General features: G+C 42.5%; 1 protein-coding gene across 2 annotated transcripts in view; it reads left to right on the top strand.

The window, feature by feature from the left end:
• LOC138164900 (EF-hand calcium-binding domain-containing protein 7-like) overlaps nucleotides 1-21,479 on the top strand; it is a 56,312-nt gene that overhangs the window by 15,206 nt on the left and 19,627 nt on the right. For both annotated transcript variants that reach the window (XM_069092847.1, XM_069092848.1), the window contains exons 3-6: nucleotides 910-1,121; nucleotides 1,806-1,892; nucleotides 2,434-2,629; nucleotides 3,221-3,345. In XM_069092847.1, the coding sequence (XP_068948948.1) occupies nucleotides 910-1,121; nucleotides 1,806-1,892; nucleotides 2,434-2,629; nucleotides 3,221-3,345 (620 nt within the window). The remainder of the gene's footprint in view (nucleotides 1-909; nucleotides 1,122-1,805; nucleotides 1,893-2,433; nucleotides 2,630-3,220; nucleotides 3,346-21,479) is intronic.

Genomic DNA, 21,479 nt, shown 5'->3' with positions numbered 1-21,479 from the left:
TGAGACATAAGAATCCTAAAGTAGAACAAGTCTCCTTTTTATTTTTGTGACTTTGAGGCTGATTACCAAGATATTAGATGTACTGGATAATAAATATTGCTAACAATCATACATATGTATGTTCAGCAGTATTTCCCTTTGGGACTTATGTTATGTGGCCATTATGCAAAAATCTGGCCACCCGCAACGATAAGACCAGCTTGTCCAATTATAGAAGATATTTAAGACTACTCACAGCCATAGCAGTATTTCAAAATGTTTCTGCCCTTCAGTTGTTTTCGAATGGCCTCAAATGGTTTTTAAATTTGAATAGTCTAGACTTTAGACCAGATAACCTCTAACCCCAAAATTCTGTGATTCTAAAAATGAACACATTTCTATACATGGGCTAGGGTGTAGCATACATCTAAAGACCTTGCAAAGGCGTATGGCCCACAATAATTGGAAAACAGATTGATTATTCCTGGGTTGTTCTCAGTCTAATGATTTTTAAATTTAACTCCTTATTTGGCATTTTAAACATGTCAAGAGTATTTGTTGAGCCTGTTGAAAAAGGCAAATTGTATTTTTGTGTGTTTACTCTTTTGTTCCTATTTCAGTTTTTTTTTAAATAATCTTTTGATATTCTGAGTGCTTAATGAAGTTTAAAAAACAAGTTGGGAACTGAGGTGTCAAAATCAGTCTAATTTTTTAAATTTGTTAAAAGTCATTAATTAATGGACTTGGGATTTTTTCATTTCAATAATTCCTTTTAAAAATGAATACACAATAATAACATTTAGTTGTTAGCATTAAAATTGTATGTGTGTTTGTACTTGCACAATTTTGTAAAAAAAAAAAAAGTAAAGATAACTTGGGACAGGACCCAATATAAAGTTGTTAAAAGTATTTTTTTTTTTAACTTGGTAGCACTTCAGAAGGCAGGAAGAAATCCATCCCAAAAGACAATTGATAAGTACTGGACTCCTCAAACTGCTAAGCTGAATTTTGATGACTTTTGTGCAATTTTGAAAAAGGAAAAACCTACTTCAAAGTCAGAACTGTTAAAAGCATTTAAGAAAATAGATGTCAATAATGATGGCTATATTTTACACACTGACCTTTATAAAATTCTTACAAAGGTAAGCCCTGTGAAATCATTTTTTTCCTAATCTATTTCAGAAGAAATGGGTCAGATAGGCCCATTTCTGCTATAAAAAAATTTTTGGAACTCAGCTTTGTTGACCATTTGCATCCATGTAAGAGCTAACTGCACTTGAGTGGTAAGAGAAATCAATCACACAGCTGTTCTAAAGTGCTTCGGGATCTTTCTGAGTGAACGGTGTTTTGTAAATGAAAGCTGAAGTGGTGGCTTGGGCCCAGGTCGCTGTTTCCTTTGTGCCTCTGAGTAAGTCTTTGCTGTTCAGCTCTCTGTACGTCAGTGATCGATCCATGTGGGAAGGAGAAACGGCATACGTATAAATTGGAACAAGAAGTCATTTTGTTCTTGGCTGTAGCATTAGGAAGTATCATTACTCTAGGTGCAATGGTTGTATTTTATTTGATCTATAATATTCAGTTGTAATTTGTAAACAGAAGTTGAGCACAAGTCCTGAGAATTTGATAGTGTTAGTGACAACAGAAAATGGCTTTTGTACTTGGAGGGCATCTACCAAGTGGCTCCTACCCTTTGGTAAACATCAATTTCCAAATTTTTTCATCGCTGTTCTTTTCATGGCTAATTGTAAAAATATTATTTCTTTAAAATGACATATTTTAAACTAAAAAAAATTGTAGAGGTTTTGAAATCTAATTTGTTTTCACAGAGAGGTGAGAAAATGACACCAGAGGAAATGAATGCTATAATAAACTTGGCTGATATAAACGTGGATGGCAAACTTGACTATGTTAAGGTACGTTAAATAAGCTTATGTATATATAAACTTGCAATATCAATGAGGAAAAAACATTGATAGACCACGTGTCCTTTGAAAGTTTGGGACAACCTGCTATACGTTATTAGCCAGTTTGTTTTAAGTTGAATGCGTCTTCAGCTTCAGATTATGTCATATCATATTCTGGCACAATAATTATATATAACCTATAAAAACTTATCAGAAATGCAGCTTTTCAAGAAAATGAAACCATAAAAATTATTTAGAACAAGCCTGAGTCTGCACATGGCTTATAAAAAATACTAAATCACTTCTCGGAGTGGACTGCATTTTGTTTTCGCTCAGTGTGACCTCCTCATTGAATCATGGCTGCATTTCACCAGGTCACTGGAGAGTGCTCATTCTGATCCAAGAAAATAAAATGAGTAACTCGGTTCCATTGAAAATCTCTTCCATCTATCAGTCTATCCCTTACCTACTAATGCACATTTCTCCCTCCTCTTCCTAAAACATATGGCTGAACATTTTGCCCACTGCGTTATTTTTTTGTTTTCTATAGTTTTGTAAATTGTATGTGGCAACTAATGAGCAGTGTCTCAAGACTGCATTAGAAAAACTGGAAATTGATAGTAAAATGAGGCTTCAGCAATTAGGAAGTCACCTGGAAGGATATCCTGAGAGTGGCATATCATCACTGTCAAAATCGTCCCCAAGAATCCCAAGGAATATTGATCAGGAAACCATGCTCAATAGAGGTATTTACTTTTAAGACTTTATTTTCTGCTAAAGAGGAAAGGTTCGACTTCAAACACATTTTTTAAATCAGTAATTCCCTATTAAACTTGAGCAAGATTCTTTTTTATTGCTACCATTTATAGACACTTTTAGCCATAATTAAAATTCCATAAAAGTAAAGTTTATGATAGAACTCAGTTTAAGGTTGCAGTATTTTTTCTAGGGAACAGAATATCTGATTCCAAGTGAGAGTTGAGCAAAAGGCATATATTAATATTATAAAAACATCCAGTGAGACTAGTTGTGTAGACAGCTATATAATTTATGGGCAAATCCCTTAGCCCATCTGTGCCTCACTTTCTGCACCTGTAAAATAGGGAGTTGTCTATTATGGTGTCTAAGGTCCTTCCCAGCCCAATCCATGATCCTGTGACCCCACTTTAGACAGTAATTACCTAGCTCTTGCCTTATTTTCCATAGGGAATACCCAGAGAGGATTGCTCATGTGGGTTGTTATATTATTTGTGCATTAGAGACAAGATTCATGTTGATAACCATTCAAGAATATGGTGAAAGAACAGAATTTAACAGTCATCGAAAATTTGTTATAGGTGATGGCCAGAATTCTTCTCTGCAATTACCAGCTCGAAAGCACAAATCATCTGTTTCTTTCAATATCAGCATGGGGGCTAACAGCTGTGGAAACTCAAAACTACTTGAGCCAAACTCAGTAAAGGTATGGTATTTTAAATCAGAAGTTGGAAGACTTGGGGATCATTTTTTGTATTATTTTAACAATTTTCAGTATTCATAGTGTTTCAATGAGGTCTGCAAATTAATTCTTGGACATTTTTTGTAGAGGCATCAACATTTGCACTCTATATTTAAAATGGCTTTTCTGGTTTTAAAGTGGAAATGGTAAATAACATTTTGATGAGAACTTTAAGGGTAATGTGATTTATTTTGGGTTATTTCACCTGATTATCTAAATTAATGCATCATTAACCCCAAAATACTTAATTTTACTTAACAAATAATTTATCTAAGTCTTTTCTTTTAAATAAATCATTCATTCAATATCAGTTCCTATGGGAAAAAGACAACAAAGTCACTTTGCTAAGTCAATATTTGTAGAGTGTTAATATTGATCTTTTTCCTTTGTTTTCCCTTTCTTGACTCAACCTTTACTAGTTTTCTTTCAACAGAAAATAATAGCTACAGAAATATAAAACATTAACTGAAAACTGCTAGGATACATTAAAAATGTGCACCTTGAGACCTCTGTTAAAGGGGGAAAAATGGTTATGACCACATAGTATAACTGCTGTTAGAAAACTGAACTGATTGTTCTCATGAGCTACATTTTGTTTCAAATAACAACTCTGTATTTGTTATTGAACTCTGAAGTCCCTTATATCTTTAAATTGCTAGACAGTGACATTTGTTCTATATTAAAATTTTAAAACATTATCTCCAAGGAATTGTTTTCAGTCTGTTTAGGAATCCATACCCCCCAAGCAATTTAGTGTGCATGTTCACCATGTTCAAACATAATATTTAGTGTCCAACAACGTGACTTGCCACAAATGGAGACTTTCTTCTGTTTCCCAGACATGAAATGCTAAAAAAAATTCCCAATACAAAGATGATGTGTCTAATGGCCAAGTTTGTAATTAGTCACAGCATAGAAATGAAAAAAACTGTCGAGTATCCTTTGTAAATACTAAGAAGGATTTTCTCTCCATCATCTTGTCATCTCCTAAGTTACTTGGTCCACACCGTTGACAGCACACTGTCATCAAGAGAGGAATTTACCTTTCCTTTACCTTACCTTTAAACCTAATGTTCATAACCATTATTTGCAAATATTCTTTCCTTTTAAAACTACAGTTAAACAGACATTTGGGTCTGTTTTCTAATGACATCATTGAAGTTGTAATACTGAAATCATGCCAGGACTTCCCCTAACCACATCTCCCTAACAGAGAGCAGGAATAACCAAGAGAATACTAGATTCTACAGCACTGCAAGTTGTCCTGTGGTGAAACTACCTATACCCATTCAGCAAATTACTGTATTTATTATACTGTTTGAAACTTTATGGGGAGACACCAAAGAAATAGAAGTTACGATGCCAGTCTTTGTTGAGTGATTGTTTCTCTAAAAACATGGATGGAAAACATAGAAAGACCTTACCCTTCTCCCCCCCCAGTCAAATTAATATAGTTCAGAGTTGTTAGAATCAACTGGCTTTTTAGCTAGATGATACTTGAAATCATCACATCCCAGAGCTGATATTCCTTCAGGTCTGGGTTTCCTATAAAACTTCATGGCAGGTCATGATGCCTTCAGCTGAAGACTTCCTGTGTCTTCACGGGCAGCCCAGTTTGTTTCTTGATTACTCTCAAGTTCTAGAAATGTCTTACTTATATTGAGAAGAACTCCTCCATTGTTCATAATTCTCATTCTAGAGTCAGGCAGAAGTCTCATCTTTCTCCATGACATCCCTCTGAATATGGGAAGGCAGATCTCTCACATCTCTCTGTGCAGCTCCTCGAGGGCTTTGTGGGCATAATTCCCCATCTGGTACCATCCTGCCTTCCCGGTATCGTCAGGTTTGCCCCAGTCTAGCAGTGGATTCCAGATGTGTTGTAACCAGGGAGGAGCATGAGAACCAGCGCTCCTTCATGGACCTTCTGCTTCCGTTCCTGTAGTCTCAGAGCACATTCTCTTTGCTGGACATTCCCACCACACAGCAGTCTGGGCCTCTTCCACTTTAACTACCTTTATTTGTACTTTTTCTATCCTATATTATGCAGTTTTTTCTTTTGCCCTAGGAGAGGAATTGTTTTCTAGTTACTTTTCTTTTGTTAGAGTCAGCTCATTTTCCCACCTTTCAGGATCGATTTTAGATCTTGACTTTCTGATCTACATGCTGATTTTTCTTTTTAGCCTCATGTGTGATGCAGTGGATTAGAACTCAAGGGACCTGTATTCAGATCCTGCTTCTGACAGTTCTGTAGAAGATGCCGTGGAGAAGGAGAGGCTTTCAGTCAGGGACACCTGTAAGGAGGCCATTGCAGTGTCCAGACCTGAGCCAGGCTGTTGACATAGAGGTGGAGATGAGGGGTCAGATGCAAAACAGACTGTCCAGGCAGGTTCCAGACTTGGCAACAGGTGTGCCAAGGGCCTGACTTCAAGGTGACGAACCTAAATGACTAGACATTGTCCTTTACAGAAATAGAGATTTAGGGAAAAGGATGGCTTTTGATGAGAAGGAAATGGGTCTGTTTAGGACAGGTGAAGTTGGAGATGCCTCTATGACATGAAGTTAAAGATGACCACCCACAGACGTGAGGCGAGCCTGGCGCTCAAAGTCCAGGATAATGGACGTAGAGCGTGAAGGACCTTTGGAGATCACTGAGTCCAACCCCCTCATCTGCCAGATGGGGAAACTGAAGCAGAGGGAAATTAAGTGATTTGCCCAAAATCCAAGAGTCTTTGGCAAGATTTGAACTCATGTCTTCTACAAGTCTATCCCTCTGCTGTGCCCCTCTGGGAGAGAGGCTAGCCCTAGATAGATAGGTGTGAACGTGGTTTGCCCAGAGATGCTTGTACCCTTGAAGCTGATGAGAGCATGGAGAGAGAGAGAGAGAGAGACATCCTTGAAGGATAGCTGGTGACGTAAAGATATCAGGCCCAACTCACTTTCTGCTCGCTTACATTTCCCAAGGTTAGCCAAATTCCTTGAGAAAAGAATAGATGGATTTTTAAATTTAACCTTTTACAGGTCAACTGAACTCTGAACTAAGTTCAGAGGCAAAAAATCCATGACTCAAGCAGCCGTGGAACAAAATCAATGGATTATAAACAGGATCAAGTCTTCTCAATGGCTTAAAAGGGGCGGGGGTAAGCTGGAGAGTGATTGTCTAGAGGAGGCAGCCAGGTGGTTGAACATGCCTATGAGGACCTCCCCAAGAAGGTTCACGAGGCCCTCAGCACTGTTAGTCATTGTAGAGATTCCTGTGGAGTGGGTGTGGGGCTCCATTCAGGGGCCTCCGAGTCCCTTCCAACTCTCAGATTCTGCAGTTCTGTGACTAGGGGAAAGGGGAGAAGCTGGGTCTTCTCAAAGAAAAATAGGAGGTCAAGAGAAAAGCTGCAGAAGCCAGCCCTTTGTGCCTGTACCTGATGTGTGACCTTCTTTGTGTCGCTGGTCTGTATACCTATGCAGGTAACATATTTGGGTTTCCTGTCTTTCCTGGAGCATGCCAGACAAAGTGCGGTCAGCATCGAGGGCATCTTCTGGCCCTTTGAATAGCATAGGGCTGTGAGAGCTGTGGGGCCGGCCTCCTGCTTCTCCTGGCACCATAGGCGGCAGAGCACAGCCTGCTTCCATCCATCATTTCTGCTTCTCTTGCCCTCTGGGCCGCTGGCCGTTGGGATTCCCCCAAGACCATGCCATCCATTGCCTGTCTTACCATAGTACATGATGAGCTGCAGATGGTGAGAAAACACTTCTATCCAAATGGATGTAGTAAAGGCTACTGGCATTCCTGTCTGTGCCTGTAGGCTTTCAATGTCTGTGCATGGTATTTACCATTATTTCAGGAAGATTCTGAAACGGTGTGGGAGTCCCACAGGTGCCTGTGTTTGTGGGTGACTTGGTGGGCTCTGTGCTGTATTGGGCAGAATCCCTGCCTCCGGTCCCTCTGTCTCTTGTTTATCTCTGTCTCTCTCCATCTGCGTTTCCCCTTCCTTTTTCTGGCTCTCTGTCTCTGCTTCCTTCCCTTCTCTCTTTGTCTCTCCCTGTCTTGAGGATCACCCTTCTTGACAGAGAAGACAAAGCAGGGTCCTACTTTCTCCCACTGGTCCCTGGCTCTTCCTTCTTTCTCCCTTCCCTGCTTCCCCAAGTCCCCGTTGTTGTTTTCAGCCTTTTTCACCAGCCTGGCTTCATGCTGGGCCTCAGTCTTCCTGACAGCTTCGGGCCAGTTTGGTTTGGCTTTGTGTTTCTCGTTAGGTATTCTTCCTTTGAGCCTGAACCTTTAAAATCTGATGTAAGTGGAGCTCTCCTCATGTAGCTATGTCAGTCCAATATTTCACCCTTTTATTTCTTGTCAGGCTCATCTGTGCCTGAAATGTCAGAATTATTTTATCTGCGGTGTCTTCCTCCCTCCCAGCTTCCCTGTTAGTCCACATAAGGCTGGTATAAAGCCTGGTAGAACCCTTCTGGTTTGTCTTTAACCATTGAGGCTCAGAAGGGTGAAGGAACTCCAGTATGTAAGTGCTTAGGGATTGGCTAACCCACATGAAACTTTCTGGAGGCTTGAAGGCCATGGATAGACACAGAGATCAATCAGTGAACAAGCCTTCAGTCAGCACTTACCGGGTAGCAGGCCTGTGCCAAGCACTGGAGACACAAAGACAAAAGTGAGGACAGACTAGTGGGGGCTCATGGTGTCTGAGACTGAGAGCTGGAAAGATGCGAGGCCGAGGTCACTGGTGTGTTCAAAGTCACACAGGCGGTAAATGGAAGAGCTGGTATGGGAACCTCGGTCCTGTGACCCACATCCAGTGATCTTTCAGCTATGCCAATTAACCTGGGGTACTAAGGAGTAGTAACTGTCTTCTCATTCAGTTGCTTTTCAGTTGTGTCTGATTCTGTGACCCATTTGGGCTTTTCTTGGCAAAAATACTGGGCTGGTTTGCCATTTCCTTCTCCAGCTCCTTTTACAGATGAGGAAAAAGGGTGAAGTGACTTGCCCAGGGTCACTAGTAAGTGGGGCCAGATTTGAACTCAGGACGATGAAGGTTCCTGACTCCAGGCCCAGTGCTCTGTGTGCTATGGCACTGCCTCACTGCCCAGTAACTGTTTTAAGGTAAAACATCATTTGATTTTAATGTTATTAATGTGTCTGTTCTTGGTAACTTTCCCATAAACTTCATTTATTCTGAAATGTTGGTTCCTCCTACACTTCTGACCTGACCTCTTGTTTCACTTTATTCCCTTCTCATGGCTCTTTTTTAATTAGTTCCAAACTTTTTGACCTTTTTTGTGTCTTTATATTTACAAGGAAAAAGATCTTTTAAAAAATCATCTAAGTAACTTGATTAAGAGAATGTATCATCTTATATTAGCTGTATATTTTAAAATGTTTTGTTAGCTCTCTTTATAGCGGTGGGCATTGCGTCATTATTAATGTGTCCAATTTACTAGTGAGGAAACTGGGATGAAGAGAAGTGAATCCCACAGAACCAAGCAGTTCTTGAATTGGAAGGGCCCTGAGAGGGCATCTACCAGTACATGAAGCCCGTCTTTCACAAACCCCAGCAAATGATCGTAAGGGGAATCATTTTCAGAGTATTCCGAAATGTATTTGAAAGTCAAATAGAATCACTATAGCACCTATTCTATAACTTCCCTAAAATGAGTTCTGTTTCTTTCAAGAATCCTAATTTTGTACCTATTGTGAAGCCCAGCACAATGCCCAGTCAATATAGGCGTGTAATAAGTGTTGATTGATTGGTTGAACCCAAATCAATATTTCTGATGCAGAGAAAAGAGTAATTCAGACAGAGCTTTTCGGGGTTATAAAATGGCTTAAGGGGCATCAGACGATGATATCAGGGCAGACCAGATTATTAGATTGATTGGTCAGTTGGTTGATAGAGCATTTATTAAGCACGTACAGTGCAGGGCACGGCCTGCTCCCAGGAACGACTGGGAGGCTCTGTCTGTGTAGGTTCACGGTGCCCAATCCTTGGTCTTCCTCCAAACCCAGGCTGCACACCTGTGCACAGGCAACCCTTCCTTCATCCGTGGCCACATGGAAGTTGAGTTTGAACTCATGTTCCATAAGTGATGAGTCACAAGCTTCTTTCTACCTTGTGCTGGACCGGGAGAAATGAACTGATGAAGCTAAAAGCTACTGGTGCTACACTAAACCAGGAAGCGTCTCCTCTAGAGAGACCATGTTGTGGTTGTCCTAATCCTAATGGATCTGTCCAGTATGATTTCTAGAGCATTCTCGGTATTAGCTGTCTTATTTCTAATTTAAGAAAATGAACCTAAAATTTGCTTCCCAGTTGATATTCTTGGGGAGAAGAAATTTTGGTGGGCTCCCAGGCATGTTGGGGGGGAAGAAGGGGATGAGAACACCTGCAGAGATTTGATCTCAGAGCCCTCAGACTAATACACAGTTAGCAGGTGGAATTCCTTTGTGAACAGGGCAATTGAGAATCTTTATACTGGAATCTTTTGCCTGCCAAGTAGGTAAAAGAATATGCTAATTTTCCCAGAGAACTTTGAGCTGGGAGGGACCTTAGTATTGTTATCACGTCCCTTGTACTTAGATGTGACGAAACTGAGGCCCAGTGGGGTTAACTGAGTTACAGAGGGCCCACAGGGAGCTTGCTGCTTAATACCAGATCTTATGACTCCCAACCCACTTCTTCCTACTATGCCTGAGCTCTGTGAAGAAACATGTCCAGCTCTTTTCTTTCTTCTTTTTAAATTCACAAGTTCTTCAAGGAGTTGTCTCATGGACTTACAGACAGCTTCTGGCTGTGTGCCCTTCTTAAATCCAGAGTACATATTAATATGTCTAGCCCTTGTTCTATCCTTTTACTTTTCTGATCATTGAAGTAAATTTGATTTCCAGAAGAGCAATCTTTTTTACTAATGTTAAAAAATGATTCTCATTGATACCTTTAAACATATTGGTAATTTAAAATGTCAAGCTTGCTGTTTTCATAATTTGTTCTTTTCCAGTTGCCTTCTAAATTATGACCAATAACATATTTGTATTTTATAAATAATAACATAATGTTTCTTTTTAGGTTTACATAATTCACCTGATTTGATAGTGTATAGCACCACCTTATGCCCTCTCTAAGGAAAAACAAGCTACTCTTTTTTTCTTCCATTTTGATTAAAAACAAAATATATTAAAAAATATATAAATTTCTTACTATTAACACTGAGACAAAAAAGTCTTACTCAACCTCATCCCAGTTTATTTGCTGTAACACTCTGGCTCATTGTTCGATCCAGAATTAGACTCCATTATTCTCATTCAGTTGAAATAGGCAACAAATTGATGAGAACTTTTATACAGAATTATACATTATATATAGAATTATACAAGCTCTACAATTTGAGACTCAAAAATATATTTGCATTGTTAATTTTCCATTGGATCATTTAATTTATTTCTCAATTTTATCTTGCTGCAAAGATGCTGAAGCTTGACCACACATTATAATGCTGCACCATCAGAATCCACTTCAGTGGCCTCTGAGACTGTCTACATGCAGCAGCCTTGGAATTCCTTTGAAAAGTGGTTGATATTTCTCTGCCCCATGTCTCCCTCCAGGCTGAGATTGCGGCCCTTTGCCACCCTTCTCTGACAGCACTAACTCAAGCTTCCTGTGAGACCTCTCAGATCTGTCTGCACTTTCTGCTCGGCAACATTTCCACTGTGTATCTCTTCCCTCCCCAAGAGCCATCCCTCTTAGCAAAGAGTAAAAACAAAACCAGCAAAACTAACCACCCCCTGAAAAAGTCTGACATCCGACGCACCCATATCCACACCCATAGCTACAAATATTTCATCACTCTATCCTTACAACATCCCTAAAGATGGGTTTCCCTTTTACAGACAGAGGTAGAGTGACTTGCCTAGGGTCACACAACTAGAAAGGGGCAAAGGCTAAGTTGGAGCTCCAGTCCGGGTCTAGGCCAGCCCACTGTGCCCTGTGGCGCTCCTAAGGGGCCAGAACCCCTCTCTTCTAAAAGAGATGAGGAGGAGAGGTCCTCCTTACGTTCTTAAGGATTCCTAACCTTTCATCTAAATTTGGATTTCAGAAAAGAGTCTTATTGCCATTGGATGGAAATCATAGCTGACATTTGGATGGGGCTTTAAAGTTTACACAGTACTTTCCATATGTTTTTTCATTTGATCCTCCCAATACCCTGAGTTAAGAATATCACGTATGGTGGTTCTCACTTTACAGATGATGAAGTGGTTATGGTCATGCCTTTTAAGCAGCTGAGCAAGAATTGTAAGCCAGGGCCTGTAGCAGCAAGCACCCCAAGCGTGTCCTCAGGGTTTGCTGCCCATACAGGTTCTTGGATCTGCTTTGTTAAAGGAAAGCAACTCAAAATGGGCTAACAAGCTTACTTTAATCAGTCAGACATATATCGTTTACCTTGTTCAGGGGAAAAAGGTCAGCACCCCAAACTTCAAAATATACAGACAGAATTATCAAGACATTAACAGATCAAGTAGACAGCTTTCCAAACTGTCCAACCATTACATCCATACCCAGTCAACATCTGGGTTTCCACATCTGGGTTTTTCAAAGCCGGGGGACTCTCAACAACGGCTTCCCAGAATTCAGATCAAATCACAGAACACTTCTCAAAGTGAGTCCCAAAACAAAGCTACACATCAGGGCTTATATAGCCTTCTCCTGGCTCAGAGAATGTAACAACCTTATTGACTCACTGGCCAATCAAGAAGTATCTACTAAAAAACAAGCCTCCCACCCCAGGCTTCAGGTGCACTTTAGCCTAGGGGCAGGGAAGATCTTTAAATTTGCATTTCCATTACAGGCCTCAGACTACAGGTCCCTACTAAACACTGGGATGTGACACAGGATTATTTACAGGCCACTCCAAATCAAAGTTTGTAGAGGACATTTTCCATGTAGTCTGTTGTCTCCAGAAATACCCCAAAGCACATTGAAAATCTTCTTCTTTCTTGTACCCCTGAATGAAAATGGAGCTGCTTCGGTGTATTGGTCAGCTTTTTTTTCCTCTTTTGTCATATGCGAGAATTCTTTGGAAGGGTGGAGAGAGAAGGCTGCCTGGGATAACTATGGTGATGTGAGGAACAGAAGATAGCATTAAAATGTATATTTTTTTTTAAGTAATCATAGCCATGATCTTAACACGAAATGAAGGACCTGTACTGGCCACTAAATCTACCTTTGCTGAGGTAGACTGTTGGAAAGATCCCGGGCCCTAGGTTCCTTTGGCCTCCGTGTCTCCCTTTGTAAAATGGGTTTGACAACACTTTCACTAGCAGCTCCACGAGACTTTCCTTGTTGGTTCAGACCTGCGTTTTTCTCTGTGTAAGGAAGCTACCTCCCGATGTATACCTGTGGCTCTTCAGTTTACAGGCTTAGAGACGCCTCGCTCTGTGGCTGTCTTCCCTGGCCTCTCGTTTCCTGGATGAGGAGTGTGGGCCCATCTCGGTTAAGTGACCCTCCCAAGGCTGCACAGGTGGGAAGCATCAGGGGTGGGACCCTTTTCTACACGTATTTGAGACAGCACTGGGCCAGTGTCCTAGTGCGATGATTCCACTGCTCTTGGTGGAGAATGTGGGTTGTGATAATCCGCTTTACAAATCCTTTCCGGTTTTATCGTTGTTGTCTTACATTCTCATCCTCTGCTTCCCCTTAGGAGGGCTTTGTATGGTTTCATACTGTGCTCTGTGTTCTTTAAACTGGTTTTATCTTCACTGCTTCTCCCTGCTTTATGAGATCTTTCTGCTCATGATTGTCTGTCATCCTTCTTTATAATATTTTACAAGCAAGTTTATATTCTAATAATAGTATTCCCTATGGTAGCTATATCTCTCTGATTGACATGTAAAGATGCTTGCTAAATAAGGTGCTTCTGGGTTCCCTTGTTGTGGCAGTGAATTTATATGAGTTTAAACTGCTAGACGAAATTCTCGTGGGCCATGTCGATCTGATTTCTGTGATCTTTTCCCATCTTTGATTGTCAGTTACTGCTTTAAACAGTTCAGGGTGAAGTTGCTTCAATTGCATTGCACACCTTTTTCTCTTTATTGTTCTTTTTCCTCCCATTAAATGTGATCTCAGCTCTAATGGATCTAAAGGGGGTCTGTAGATAGACGCCAGCTCCCACATCAATAACAAGTCCTTTCCAGTCTATCAAAACATCATCCGTTCCGGGGCAGCCAGGTAGCACAGCGAGTAAGAGCACCGGCTCCAGTGTCGGGATGACCTGGGGATCGAATTCGGGCTCAGATACTTAGCACCACACCCAGAAACACCTGGCCATGTAACCTTGAGCAAGTTACTTAACCCTGATTGCTTTAAAAAAAAAACATCATCTGTTCCTTTTTGTGGTGTTCCTTACTGTTTGCCATATCCACTGTTGTGTTTTTTTCTCAAAAGTACTCATGATATGGGGTGGTGAGGTGGTGCAGTGAATGGAGCACTGGCCCTGGAGTCAGGAGGACCTGAGTTCACATCCAGCCTCAGACACAACACACGTCCTAGCCGTGTGACCTTGGACAAGTCACTTAACCCCAGCTGCCCTCCAAAAAGCAAAAAAAAAAAAAGTGCTCATGATATAAAGGCATAAGTTTCATTGTTGTCTTTATCTTCTCTCGTTCCTTTTTCCTAAACCAAGATTTTCTGTATATTTCTGGCCACCTTCACTTTTCCCACCATTGCGCTGGCATCTCCATGCTTCAGAGTGCTCTGTGAATTCACCAGTACTCCAGTGATTCATTGCGGCGTGGTGGTGGCCCTGAGTTCTTGAAAACTCTGCCAGCAGGGTAGACATTCTTAACAAGTCACTCCATGCTGGAAAGTCTTCAAGTTTTGCCCCAGCAACAGATCAAGTCTTTTTGCCAAGAACCAATATCCTGACTCTGGAGAGACACATCCTTGTCACCTGGTGATGAGTTTGCTCGGCCTTGGCCCTTAGTTCTCTCCAGCAGCTTTCTGCTTCCCTTAAGGATGGTAGCAGAGGGGGTGAAAAACCACAGGGCGTTATCACATCAATAAGCCTTCGCTGGACTGTTGGCACCATAATGTGAGATCCTCGGTCACCGACCAGGGCGTGGGCATGTTTCTGGAGCAGCCGAACTATATCATTCCTGACATCTTGTTCTTCTGGTTTTCGGTTCTGAACCCTTTCCTTCCCTCTGCCCCTTTGTCCTGTTCGAGAAAGCAAGAAAAACAAAACCTGTTACAAACATGTAATTAAGCAAAACAAATTCCCACAATCCATACGTGCACACATGCACACATACAGATACGTCCGTATCTGTCCCTCCCGCACGCTGAGTCCGTCATCTCTCTGTGTGGAGGTGAGTAACATTGCCATTTGTTTTTCTATAAATGAAACCAGAAGAAGGAGCTCGTAGCTAAATGAAAGGATAGTTCACAGGGGCTCTTTGGGAAGGCAAAGAGGTGTCCTCCACTCAAAGGAACAAGAAACATCATTTCATGGGCTATTCAGTCCTCAGATATTACATTATTATGGTGTGTTTGTAAAAATGCCACCATGAAAATAACTACACATGTATGCAGCAGTAGAGAAATCCTTTGACAAGCCCCTCTACATAATCCTACTACAGAACTATAATTTAATGTTATATAGTTTCTCAAGAATGGCATCTTAGTATTTTGCTGCAGTTTTTTTAAAGAAAAAATCTCAAATGCTTATTAAAATATGATTTAGATTCAAGAATTGAAATAGACTGTAAGAAATTTTCTTCTTTTTGTGTGTAAGCCTGATGTACCTACTGATAATTGCTTAGTATCAAATGACAAAGTACCTGAAATTACTTATGGGAGACTTACCTAGGAAATGTTTTCAGAAGAACATTGGACATCAAGAAGATCCAATGGACACCAGCAGCCCTGCTATCTGTTTCCCCCTACCAAGAAAAAATCACCAAGTTTTGCCCAGCTGAGAGGTTTTTAGACTCCAAAGGAGGGTTTTCTAGAGGGAAATTAGGAGAACAGGGACTGGAAGAAACGGGTGACATCTCTTTGTCAGGGGCCTGTAGTCCAGGAGCACAGTCTGGCTATGTTAGTAGTTACCTGATTTCTCCATTACTCACAAGTACCCTACTTCCTTAGTTAGAAGCTCTGTCATCCTTTTATCAGGCCATACCTCCCCTTCCCAAATTATTCATGATTCTCCTCAGTCTCCAGTCCCTTCACTCCTTCGAGTCCCTTTCTGGGACCATTGTGCCTCTTGTGACCTCACTTTCCCCTTCTAAATCTGTACCCCATAGTTAGCCATTTTGGTTCTACTCTGTCCTCTGCTTTTGAATCTGTCCCCCTTCATCCTTTTACTGCTCATCCCTGACCGCATTTTAGTCCTGGCTCACTCCCAGCCTCCTTCCTCATCCTCCTAGGACGCTGATTACTTGCATTATAAATTCCCATTATTCCACCTCAGCCAGGCCCTCTGCACTGAGCTAGTCTTTTTATTCTTCCCTCATTGGATACCTCATTTCATTCTTTCCAGAAACCCTTTAAAATGTTCTCTTTGCTCCTCAATCTCCCCGCCTCTCTCCACCTCCCTCTGAGACTTCTTACCTTATTGAGATCATGGAGGCCATTCTAGATCGGCCCCCTTTACTCACGATCTCTCCCTCCCAGAACGCCTTGCTGTCATCCCCAGGGCTCTCTCTCTTCCTCCCCCAGTCTCTGACGATGAGGCATCTCTTCTCTTTGCTGAAGCTAGCCTCTCTTCATGTGCCACCGATCTGCTTGCCCCCTCAGTCACCTCCTGGGTCCTTTCCAACTGCCCTCAGATACTCCCAAGTCTCCTGGTGTGCTGCCTTTTTCTTCTCCCTCCTTTCTCAGACAAGCTTGCTGAAGAAGCTGCTGTGCTCACCTCCTCTTCCTCCCCAGGCCTTTGTAGATTGGATGACATCCTTCTTACTCAACGAACCAGCTCTCTCCAGAGTTACCAACAGCTAGTCATTGCCAGTCGAGGAGTCTTTTCCTTCCTTCTCCACCTGTTTGCTATATGGGATGCTGTCGGCCACCCTTTCTTCTGGCATCCTCTGTCACCTCTAGGTCCTCTTCCTGCCTGTCCCACCATTCCTCCTAGGACGTCTTTGTTCAGGGCTGTTCTCCTGAAACCCTGCAGGTCCCTGACAGAACTAAGATGGTCTCCAGTTTCCCGAGCTGTCATTATCCTATTTTCCATATCACACCCTCTAAATGTGGCTTGTCCCCAAGGTTCTGACCCAGGCTCTTTTCTCTTTTCTCTCTACACCGTCCCTCTTGGAGACCTAATCATTGTCCTGGGTTTAACATTCATCTCTGTGCTGACTGCTCACTACTCACTCTCTCCAGCCCCGGTCTTCTCCTGAACTTAAGCCTGACATCACCAGGTGTCAGACATTTCAAGCAGTGTTTGCTGGAGACCTGTCACACTCAGCATGTCCAAAATTGAGCTCATTATCTTTCCCGCAGAGCCCTGCACTCTTTCAGACTTAGAACATTTCTGTGGAAGGCACCAGGCTCTCACTCTCGGCACTGTCCTGGATGACTCACCGTCTCTCACCTGCATCCATCGCCTCTCTCCACTGCTCACATACCGGCCTCCTTAGTTCAGGCCCCCACATCTCCCTGTTAGATTATTCCAGTAACTGCCTCATTGGGTTCCCTGTCTCAAGTCTCTTCTCCAGCACCTTTTCCACTCTGTTTCCAGGAGGATTGCTCTTGAGTGTCCGTCTGACTCTCTCCCTTTGAACTCAGCCAGCCCCTAGGACTCCCTGTTGACTCTAGAATAAGACAGAAGCTGCTCTGGGTAGCTTTCAGTCTGGCCCCAGTCTGTGTTTCCAGCAGCCTCTCCCATACTACGCAATAAAGCCAGACTGTCTGTTTCCTCCTCCATGGCATTTCACCTCGCGTTTTCACCCCTTGCCCCTGGCCATCACCCTGCCTGAATCCTCTTCCTCCTCCCCACTGCTTCAGAGATACCCTCTCTTGCTTTTAGACACAGCTCGAACACGACCTTCTGCAGGAATCCAAGACAGCTACCCTTCCTGCTAAACAAGGCCATAGCAAACTATTTGGTATTTATTTTCTTTATATTGATTCTGTATGTACTTGATATGTTCTCATCATCTGAACTGTAACATCCACCCCTCGGGAGGAAAGAGTGTTTCGTTTTTGTATTTTATCCCCAGTGTACTTAGCACATAGTAGGAGCTCGATAGCAGTGATGGTGATGAGAGCTAATGTTTATATTGCACCTTAAGCTTGAAAAGCCCTTTAAACTCCCTGCCACCCTGTGAAGTAGGCACTGTTATTGTCCCCATCTTACAGGTGAGGAAACGGAGGCACGGAGCACTCAGGTGATTTGTCCAGGATCACACAGCCAGAGTCGTAGAGAAGATTCAGCTCAGGCTTCCTGATGCCAAGACCAGAGCTCTGTCCTCTCTCCCACCCGCTTGTGGTCTGGGTGATTGACTCAATAAGCATATATCAGATGATTGCTGTGGACTGTCCGTTTTCTCAGGTACTAGGGGAATAAAGACAAAAATAAGATAGTCTCTTCTCTTATGGAGCTTGCCTTCTATCAAGGGAAACAACATTCCATGAAAAGTTCAGACAAAAGATATTTCATAAAAGGATCAGGTTGCCCATGGAAGTAGGTGCAGAAGAGGCTTTTTGTGGTGGCTCATACATTATTGGAAGGGATTCTAGGAAGAGGTGAGGAAGGACAGCGTGCTGCAGTCAGGGCCACAGCCCAAGGGAGAGCGGGGGTTTGGCTGTGCCGGAGAGGCCCAGGGAGGGTAGCGATAAATGACCCGGGTTCAGAGATGGGGGGCCAGGGAGGCTTCGGAAGGTTGGCCTGGGGACCTTAGAGGCAGCCTGCAGCCAGTGGGGTTTGGCAAGGGGGGGGAGTGATGTAGCCAGACCTGCATTTGTGTAGGAAGTCTGCAGGAGACAAGGAGAGTGGCCAGGAGGCCTTCATGGTAGTCTGGGCAGGAGGTGATGAGGCCCCGAGCACTGAGGCGAGTGACTGTGTGGAGGCAGCAGTGACAGGATCTGGCAGCTGAGGAGAGATGTGGGGTAAGGTTGTGAACCCAGGGACTCTCCATAGGAACAGGCAAGTTGGGGGGCTCAGGAGGGAGGCGCTGAGTCTAGTTCCGGGCACGCCAGCTGTGGAGCCAGTCCTCAGGCTTCTCCGAGAGCCCTGGGGGCCATCTAGCCTAGCCAGGGCCCATAGACACAGGGCTTTGCACTGTAGCCCAGCTTGCTGTGGTGGGTCCAAGCAGCAGTGACAGTGCATAAGCCATTATCTGCACTGGGGTTCAGCGGTCGCACTGTGAAATGGCCGTGTTTGGCTGTATTGTTAAACTCCTACTATGTACTGGCCTCTGTGCCAGGCCCTAGTGGAGACAGAGGGGTAGTACTCAGTGCCTGCCTTCGTGTGGCTTCCTATTCAGCAGGGAGAATATAACCCATCCACAAATAAGCATTACTAATGCCTTTAATGCAGAAGAGAACAATTCACATGGCAGAAACCAAGGGCCACATGAGGCACAAGTCACAACCCGTAACTGCCATCACTGGGGAAAGAGAGAGCGCCTGTACATGTAAGTATGTAAGTGTATGGCTTGCCCTGGATGAGGAAATTCCCTGTCAGGCCAGCTTGGCTGGCACAGAGAGGTTAAGTGTCTGGGCTAGGGTCACATAGCCAGTGTGTCCGAGGTGAACCTTGACCCAATCTTCCCAACTTCAGACAGCTCTATTCCCTATACCACTGTGGCTCTCTTAGTCACAAATATATTAGTTAAATTTATATCTGATCTCAGAGGTAACATGATTAGTTTTCAATAGAAAACCATGTGAGTCTCAAAGTGGTCTGCAAATTCACAGAGAAGTAAACCTTTATGAAAGAGACTGTAGACAGCATAATTACATATAAAAGCTAATTAAGATTTTCAGTTATATTTTAGGACATTTGCCTTTAGTTGATGATGATAGATAAAGTAGAGGGAGAAAGATGCAGTCACCTCTCCATTTGGAAACGTGTTCCTCTTGGAGACAAGACCTGCTAGAACACGTTTGTGTAGACAGATGACTGTACCTGTCCTTCTCTGCTTTATCAGTCATCACCCCCAAAGGGCAGATGGGGCCATCATGTGTCAGTATCTTTGTGTTCCAGTCCAGGAGGGAGCCCCTGGAAATCATGCTGCACTCTTCTTTGTCTTTAATCGTTTACCTTGAACTTTGTGCTTGAGTCTTTGGTCTCCTGGTGTTCTAGAACCTTGTTGGAATTTGTTAAAGTTATGTTCCCTAACTCTACTTTCCTTTGAAAATGGAAATAGGACTTTTCTAGGGGTGTTGGAACGTAGTCCTAATTTCTCCCCCACCTTATTATGAACCTTTGAACTCTTTCAACCTGTGTTTATGTTAGTTTTTTAATTAAAGTGATTAATATTCTCTCTTTCCCTGCCTCATAGGAATGTTGCAAAATTGCTAAAATAATATATCCAAATGTTTTGAGTTCTTTGGAGAAAATTTTGAAAGATAAGGACTTCCTTTTTCGCAAGATCTGGCTATGAAGTAATGAGACTGGTTTCTTTCTATGGCTTATGGGAAAAGGTACTCATTACTTTGTAGTCCTACCTGGTATCGGGAGCAGGATGTTGTGGGTACTTGGGCAATCGGGGAAAGAGCATATTCTACATGCAACACTTCTTGAACTGTGGGGTGACCTCCCTGGGTCTCTCTGAAATGAAAGGCTTGGGCAAGGTGGCCTCTGTGGTCCCTTGCAGCTCTGGAACATGATACTAAGAACTTTAAATAAAATTACCCCTGAATTCTCTCTGTTATTTAATTTCTAAGTATTTAAACCATGAATTTTCCTATATAGATGACTGAAAACTGTCAGTAACTGACAGTAAGCCTTCCACCTGCTCATTTTAAAATTCAGCTCTTTTCAGGCAAACAGAGGCGCTGCAGAATTCTTAAAATTTCTATTCAAAATTTTCTAATGAATTTCTTTTTAAACATAGGATAGAAAGATAATGATTTGAAGGTGAAGTTAGCTTCAACTATGTGATATCTTCTCTTCCTTTATCAGGACCAAAGTAAATAACCACATTGGGTTAAATATGTTTTCATGGTTATTGTGATAGATCTATTATCCACCTTTCTCAGCAAATATTAGAAGATCATTAGAAAGCTGTTATGCAAATACTCCCGTAGAACATTTTTGCAAGAAATGGCCTTTATGAAGCCAACTGTAAAGCCTTCGGACTCTTCTAGTCCTAGAGACCCAAATAGACATATGACTTGGAAATGTGCTGAATCCAAGGCTTTTGTCTGTTCATTTGTCTTCACCCCGTAATTCCACATTACTCTGGAACAGCAAGCTGGCTGTTTTGGTTTTTTTTGCTCGTGTCCGTGGTCTTGTCTTCATGTTGGAGAAGCCTTTGTTCTGAATTAAAAGGGGCAAAAATCCTATCAAGAACATGACCTTCTAGTTAGTTTGCCTCCTCCAGATCATTTTTACTGTTTCCTTTCCGTTTTCCCCATAGCCAGTCGTCAGGTTCTCCCAGGTCTTCTCTCGGTGGCCCATGTCCATTCCTTCCTCCTGTTCCTCTTGTGACAACAGCCCGTGGCTTCTCCTAGCCAGACTCTTGCAATGGTCTCAGGTGCTTCCTCCCTCTATCCTTCTTCCCTTTCTGATCCGTCCTGTACCAGCCTCAGCAGGCTTCCTCTTGTTCTCCCCAGTGAAGTCTCCTCTGTCACTGCTTTATCTCTGACATTTTCTTCTCAAAAAACTCATGTGATTTATAAGAACCAACTATAAGGCCAACCCTATACTCCTAAATCAGACATTCACATCTTGCCCGGCTGGTCCCCACCTGGGCATGAAGCTTATGTTCTAGGGAGACTGCTCTTTTTTTTTTAATTTTCTCCCAAACTTCCTGTGTCTCCTCGGACTCAAGGATTTTTGTTAATGCTGTTCCCTCTCTCATTGCCACACACTTCCATCCCTCTGAATTCTGCCTATCCTCCAGGATCTGGCTCAAGTGTTCCTTCTTTTCTCATTTTCAG

The sequence above is a fragment of the Petaurus breviceps genome, unplaced genomic scaffold, assembly GCF_028583685.1.
Source record: "Petaurus breviceps papuanus isolate PSGF00001 unplaced genomic scaffold, PetGlider_PUasm1.0 207, whole genome shotgun sequence".
NCBI classification, from domain to species: Eukaryota; Metazoa; Chordata; class Mammalia; order Diprotodontia; family Petauridae; genus Petaurus; species Petaurus breviceps.
Note: the sequence above shows the minus strand (reverse complement) of the source record. Positions and strands in the feature narration are given on the sequence as shown.